The sequence below is a fragment of the Terrapene carolina genome, unplaced genomic scaffold (genome assembly GCF_002925995.2).
Source record: "Terrapene carolina triunguis isolate 2854851 unplaced genomic scaffold, T_m_triunguis-2.0 Scaffold194, whole genome shotgun sequence".
In the NCBI taxonomy this organism is placed as follows: domain Eukaryota; kingdom Metazoa; phylum Chordata; order Testudines; family Emydidae; genus Terrapene; species Terrapene triunguis.
This window is the reverse complement of record NW_020664545.1, coordinates 8,330,887-8,337,666: the sequence shown is the minus strand read 5'-3', so window position 1 is coordinate 8,337,666 and position 6,780 is coordinate 8,330,887. Positions and strand designations below refer to the sequence as shown.

The following is a 6,780-nucleotide window of genomic DNA, read 5'->3' as shown; positions in this document are numbered from 1 at the left end:
ATCCCGGCCTGGCGCCCCGGCCTCCTGCCCTGCCCCGGCGCAGCAGCGGGAGATGGCGTCAGAGGGAAAGGATGTGGCATTACTAATGGCACCTTAAAGGCCCATCAGGCCAGGGGCTCTAGTCCAGTCCCAGACAGGCTCCATGGGGTTACAGGCCCCTGCTGCAAAGAGGCCACAGGCCTGAGCCTGCAGCCTCTGCCATCTTCCCATTGGCTTCAGTGGCCCAGTGAGCAAAGTAATGTAACTGGGCGATGGGGTGTGGGGTTCCCCTGAGGCTGAGGGGTGCTGGGATTAGGCACAGAGTTTGGATCCAGAGCTCCGGCGTCTGACGTTGTTTGCTTGGGTTCCGAACGAGCAGGGTTCCGGGCGCTCAGCGTCCCCCAGCTCGATGGACGCGTGGGCAGACGGGCACCGGGGGACGCAGGCGCGGGCTGAAGCTAAGAGGAATCTGACTGAGGAAGGGTTGGGCCTGACTGAGGCTCTGCCCACCAGGCTGGGTACGGGGCGGGGGTGGCATTTGTGGGGCAGGAGTTCACCCTCCTTTGGCCCTGGACCAATGATACTGGCTAGAGACGGGAGCAGTGTCCTCCAGGTACCCAGGTGTGGGGCCTGGCTACTGACGTCAGTGGGGGCCAAGGCTGCTGCTGGGCTGAAGAGACTATGGCTCACTGGGAGCGGAGGGTGGAGCCGGCAAGGGGGACTCGGAGCTCAGCTGAGCTTGGGGCCGAGACTGCGGCCCGACCAGGAGCAGCCTGCTACCTCTCCCTCCCCGTGTAACGCATTTTCCCCCCACCCAAGCAGTGCAGTTCGAGAACCCCGACTGGGAGCGCCCCTCCTCCCTGAACAAAGAGCGCTGTTGGCCGCCGAAGCACCTGACGGCAGGCTCCAAGCACGGCCGATCGCAGAGCCCGGAGCGCAGCCCCCCCGTGGCCGAGCGCGTGGACCCCTCGCTGCCACTGGAGAAGCAGGTGTAAGTCCCAGGGACGGGCAAGCCAGGCACCAGCGTCCTTTAGATCCACGGTTCCCTGCCTGCTCCGGTGCCCTGATGGCAGGCCACACAGGGCGGGAGCTGAAGGTGTACCACCCCCCAAGCCAGCCACGCTGGGTGCAACTGTGGCCAGAGCTCTGAGCCCATAATGCATTTGTCCCAAGGTGCACTGGGGCAAGGCGTGCGTACGGGTCATTGGTCAGAACACAGCGCTGAGCTCCCGAGCTTTGAGTCACTAGCACCGTCACATGCCACGGAAACTGTCACAGGAGGAAGGAATTCCCGGAGGCATTCTGGGAGTTTGACCTCTCTCCTCCCAGAGGATGGTTTGCAATCGCCCCACAATGCACCACAGATCGGAGCACTGCTGGGCATTCTGGGATACGTGCCCAGAAAGCACTGCTGCTACCACACCTGAACATAGGGCCAGGGTCAGGCCCGACAGGGGGCAGGTATTTAAGTCATTCCAGAGGGCCTCGTGCGGACAGGCCTGGCTTGCGTGTCCTGCAGCCTAGCTGATTGCAGCAACAGGCTCCACTGTCGGTCACCCTATGTCTTGGGTGGTCATTCACACCAGGGCAAAGATTGTGGTAGCGTGTTGCTCCCACTCTCCACTGGTGTAAAAGACATCATGAGGTCCAGGGGGATGGAGAAGAAGCTTTATGGGGGGGACGGGGACGGGGACAGGGGGTCGTGCGCTTGCCAAGATAACATGGACCTTGCCTGCAGCGTGGCCAACCCCAAGCATTCAAAGTTCCTGAGTCAGGCCCCCAAAAATCATGAGATGGCCTTGAACAATCCTGGGATTAAAAACATGGCGCTTCTTTCAATTTACCTTCTTGGTTCTGAGCTTTCAGGGTGCTCTTGGGTTGCGTTTTCAGGCTTTTCTCTGCAACTAGAAGAGCTAGAAGCCCACTTAATCTTTTAAAGGAAAGCTGAGATTCTCCTGTATTCACGTGACTCCGGTAGCTGGGGATTTGAGAAAAGGCAGGCAATTAAAAGAAGGTTTGTGAGGAGGGAGGTTCTGGAGCAGCCTCCCAATAGGAGGAGTAGGGGAAACCAACCTAGCTAGTTTGAAGATGGAGCTTGCTAGGTTTATGGCCGGGATGATACGATGGGGTTGCCTGGGATAGCAGGGGACTGGCCCAAAGACGTCTAGCCCTGTGTTCTATGTTCCTAAAAGCAGCAGGTATCGCGAGGCTGATGGTGAAATTGTGAGCACTGGCAGCTCTGTGTCTGCCGCTGTGTGACCCTCTCCCTTTCCCCCCACCCCAGGTGGTACCACGGCTCCATCAGCAGAGCGGACGCCGAGACCCTGCTGACTCTGTGCAAAGAAGGCAGCTACCTGGTGCGGAACAGCGAAACCAGCCACCATGACTACTCCCTGTCGCTCAGGTGAGACGCCCGCTCTCTCTCTACCCCCCTGCCTCTGCGGAGAGCTGCTGTGCCGGCCGGGGGATTGTCTGCAGGGGGGGTACTCGTGCACTGCAGCTCTATGACCCAGCCACCTGGAGCTTCCCAGGTGGGCGGTCATTAATTAAACTGGCACCCCCACCAGGGGGAGCTGTTAGCCCTGTTGCACAGATGGGGAAACCGAGGCACAGAGCAGGGAAGGTCTGGTCCTCAGTGGTGAGATATTGGCAGAGTTGGGTAGAGAACCCAGGAGGTCTGACTCCCAGGAGGGTTAGGTGCAAGTCGGTAGCTAACTCCCATAAACTCCTTTGAAAGTCCCAGGCTAGACCACACTACAAGGTCCAAGCGTAGAACCCAGGAGTCCTGATTCCCACTCCCCTGCTCTAACCACTAGACTCCCCCTTTCTCTCCCTCTCACTTCCCAGGGCTCCCATGACACCTCTCTCTGGAGGTTGGAGCGAGAGCTCATGCCCACGGTACGTGCGTGGGAGAGAAAGCAGCTCACCGAATCCCTGTGTAGTGCAGAGAGCGGGTGTGCCATGGCCTGCGCCCTGTTGGCGTTGTGGTGGGGAGGGGAGCGTGGGGGGTGGGGAGGGGAGAAGCTGGTTGCCTCTCGCCCTGCAGGCCTGGGAGGAGATGGAGGTGGGGGCTGCAGAAACTGACCTCAGAGGAGAGCCCTTCACTTCTTCCAGGCGCTGGTGCATCGCAGGCCGCGGGGGGCTGGTGGGGGTGGGCGGGCGCTGTGATCGCTACATTCCTGCCCCACTCCCTGGCACTGGGAGCCAGAGCTCCTGGGACACATGGTGCCTTGTGTTGGGGCATCTCGACTCCTGGAGCCAAGGGGTGGACGTGGGTGAAGGATGGGGGCATTGAGGGGTGAAAACATGGCGTCGTCAGTCACTGCCCCGAGGGCCAGAGCCCACCTAGGAGTGGCACATTTCTGCTCTCCGGCCCTATAGAGCCAGCCCTAGTGGTGCCCTATGGACGGTACCTTCTCCTGGAGGCTTTTGTTTGTTTTAAACCTGCTGCCTGTTGATTTCGTTGGGTGACCCCTGGTTCTTGTGTTATGTGAAGCAGCAAATATTCACACTTATTCCCAGTGTGGTCTGCTGGGTTAGCGTAGGGGAAGGCTGGACCCCAGAGTCCTGGGACAAGGCTCCTGTTCCTAGCTCCGGGAGGGGAGTGGGGCCCAGTGGTCAGAGCAAGGGACTGGGAATCAGCATCCTGTAAGCTTAGGCCCTTAAGCTTTCCTCCTGAGGCGGGTAAGTTTTTAAGTCATCCCTGGAGAGCCTTGGATGGGGGAGGGGCTCCTCTCCCCAGGATCCTCCAGGCCCTTCCCCGGCACACGGGCGCAATCCCCCGACAAGTAGCTCCCCGTGAACTCTCGGCCTGGAACATCTGCTGCTTATTAGCGGCCGGCAGGCACATCAAAGGGCCGGGCCGGCGGGCGCTTTGTCGGCTGTCTGTGCACAGAGTGAGCTGCGCGGCCTGGGGAGCAGCCGGCATGAATATTTCATCAGGTTAATCGCAGCAGCATGCTCTGATCCCCGGCAGGAGCCCAGGGCCCCGCTCCCCCCGCCGCGCGCTTAGAAATATTTATCCCCGCACAGGGCTAGGGCTGGGGTGGGCGCTATCTCTGCCCCCAGCCTGGCTCCAGATAGCAGAGCAGCCGCTCTCCTGGCTGGCTTGGATCACGCAACCTGCCAGGGTGCTCAGGGATTCCACAGCCAGCAACACTCCTGCACTGGGATCCGCTGGGCTGGAGATAGCGCGGTACCCTGCTCCGATCCCCAGACAGCGTGGCCAGGCGTCACTCCTGGGCTCTGTTGCTGGGGCTGGTTTGCTGGGACGGTGAGCGAGTGGCTTCCCCTTCTCTGGGGCCTCAGATTCCACCACTGAGCAATGAGGAGGAAGCTAGTGTGGTGGATCCCATGGCCAGCAGTGACGGCACGGCTGTCGCCATGCTGAGTACCATGGCTACTTGGCAGCAGCTGGGCTAGAACTCAGAGCCTCCTGCTCCAAAAACCACCGGCTGTTTCTGCTTCAGATAAGGGAGAATCCCCAGCAACCACTAGCAGTATAGGCCCTATGACACACAGCCGAGCAGCTCTGCTTCGCATGACCATATCTCCCTCTAGTGGCTGGCCGCAGCAAAGACAAGAGCTCAGGGCCAACGGGGTTGCTCCTATGCGAGGGGATGCCCGTTGCTAACGCTCTTTCCCCTTTGCTTCCATCCCCAGGAGCAGCCAGGGCTTCATGCACATGAAGTTCACCAGGACCAGGGAGAGCAAGTATGTGCTGGGCCAGAACAGCGCCCCCTTCGAGAGCATCCCCGAGGTCATCCACTACTACACGGTGCGGGAGCTGCCCGTCAAAGGGGCCGAGCAACTCTCGCTGCTGTACCCCGTCGCCGTGCAGACCCTCTGACCCGGGGGGCGCTGGGTGCTTGCTGACCACGAGGAAGGGCTGGTCCGGCCCCAGCCCAGCCCCCAGGGGCGAATGGGGCTGCATGCCGCGTGCCCGGCCGTTTCAGCACAGGGGACTCCTGCTCCGAAGCAGCAGTGGCAAGTCGCTCTGGCCGCAATGCTGCATCCAACGCCCTCCAACCCCTGCGTCCTGCTCTGGGGGGGTGGCCTTTGTCCTGGAAGGTCCCACACAGGGACGGGGTTAGCCTGGGGTCATCCCTTCTAGCCCCATCTGGGAGCTCCTGCTTCGGGGCTGTTTGTCGGGGAGATTGTCCGGGAGATTCCCTTTCCCCTCCGCCCCCACCTTGGTCTCTCCTACTCCGGGATGCTGCTGGCCCCAAGGTCCTGCTGTGTCCTGCCCCATAAAATCTCCTCTGCCCTGCTCTGGGGGGCTCTGAGAGACACTCCCAAGTTACTTTCCCCCCCCCACCTCCAGGCAGGTTTGATCCCAGGGTTCCCCCTTCCTTTGTGCAGCCCTGGGGGCTGCCACTGTGGGAGGGAGGTTTCTAGCATGTCCCCCACCGTCCTGCCCTGGGAGGGACACGCCCGCCACCCCCGGGAAGGCTCTGAGCACAATAACATGTAGACACGGTAGGTTCATGTAACTGCCCTCCGGTGTCCTACCCCCGGTGTCATCTCGCCTGAGCCAGCTCCCCCCCACCACAACCTCTCCGGCCCCCTGAGCCGGGTGGGCCCCCTCCCCCCCATTCCCCTGGCGTGTGTGCGCGGGGCCGTCGCGCCGTGTGTGCTCTGTGCTCGTGCTGCCTTGGCAGATAGGGTTCCATTAAACGCCGTAGTCCAGACTCGGCCCTCGCCCGTCCGTCTGTCTCAGGGGTCCCCCCGGGGCCCCAGGGCTCTGCATTACTCACCAGGGGACGAGGGGCGAGAGCAGATCTGGTCCCAGGGCTAGAGGGTCTCCTGGCCACCTGTAGGCGAGGGGCTGCCTCCGAGATCCGAGCCCGGAGAGCGAAAGCCCCATTTGCACCTAACTGCCTTAGGTGCCCTGGGGAGCTGGGCTCAGTTTGGAGGGGGGGAGTTTCCCCTCCCCAGACCCTATTGTTGGGTCACCCCGCCCCCTCGATCCAGTGGACACAGCTCTTCCTAGAGAGCAGGGGGTCAGCCCGAGGGGGCCTCCCAGCCTCATTTCCCCCAAAGGCGGCTCCCCTGCTGGGCTGCTGCGTCTCCTCCCTCTGGCCCGGGTCCGGTAGCTGGGAGAGTTTCCTGGCCTCCCGCGAGCTAAATTAGCACCTGCAGCCGCAAGGCCACCTCCTGGGACATGGCCACCCCCACACAGGATGGGAGGGGGGCAGCTCGCCCCCTCCTCAGCTCCTTCAGCACCTGTCTCCTTCCTACTCTTGGCCCATTCAGCCCTGGGCCTCTGCCCGCAAGCGCCAGTTAATGCCCACTTCTGATCTGGGCTGGTCCCCCCAGCTCTCCAAGCAGCCCTCCATGGGGAACGGCCAACCTCAGCTGGAGTGGGGCTGGGGGCCTAGTGGGGAAGATGGCTGCTGCCTGTTTTAGCCTTACCCCACTCCCAGCCCCCCGGCCCACTCCTCTCAGCCACTGGAGGGGTGAGAGCCCTCGCTGGGCCTGGGCAACAGGCCGGGCCTGGCACCTCATTAGCAGGGCGGAGGGGCCATGATCTGAGGTGGGGGCGGGTGGGCAGAAATGGGCCCAGCCCCCTCAGAGCAGGCGGTGTCAGGGCCGAGGCGATACACGGCTCAGGGGGATGTGGGGTCTTAGCTGGTGGAGAGACCCCCGCACTGAGGGCTCTGCGGCAGCCATGCCTGATGGAGCAGGGCTGGGGGAAGCCTCCGGGACACAGAGAGAGAGAGACGCCGAGGGCTCTGCTCAGCCAGCGGGTCCTCCCCGGCCCTTCCCACCGCGCCAGTCGGAGTGACTGCACCTTGCAGA

General features: G+C 62.3%; 1 protein-coding gene across 1 annotated transcript in view; it reads left to right on the top strand.

The window, feature by feature from the left end:
• The window catches only part of SHD (Src homology 2 domain containing transforming protein D), a 12,763-nt gene extending 7,935 nt beyond the window's left edge, over nucleotides 1-4,828 (top strand). Inside the window, exons 3-5 of the mRNA XM_026655073.1 lie at nucleotides 802-970; nucleotides 2,264-2,383; nucleotides 4,642-4,828. Of these exons, the coding sequence (XP_026510858.1) occupies nucleotides 802-970; nucleotides 2,264-2,383; nucleotides 4,642-4,828 (476 nt within the window). The remainder of the gene's footprint in view (nucleotides 1-801; nucleotides 971-2,263; nucleotides 2,384-4,641) is intronic.
• Nucleotides 4,829-6,780: the final 1,952 nt, after the last annotated feature.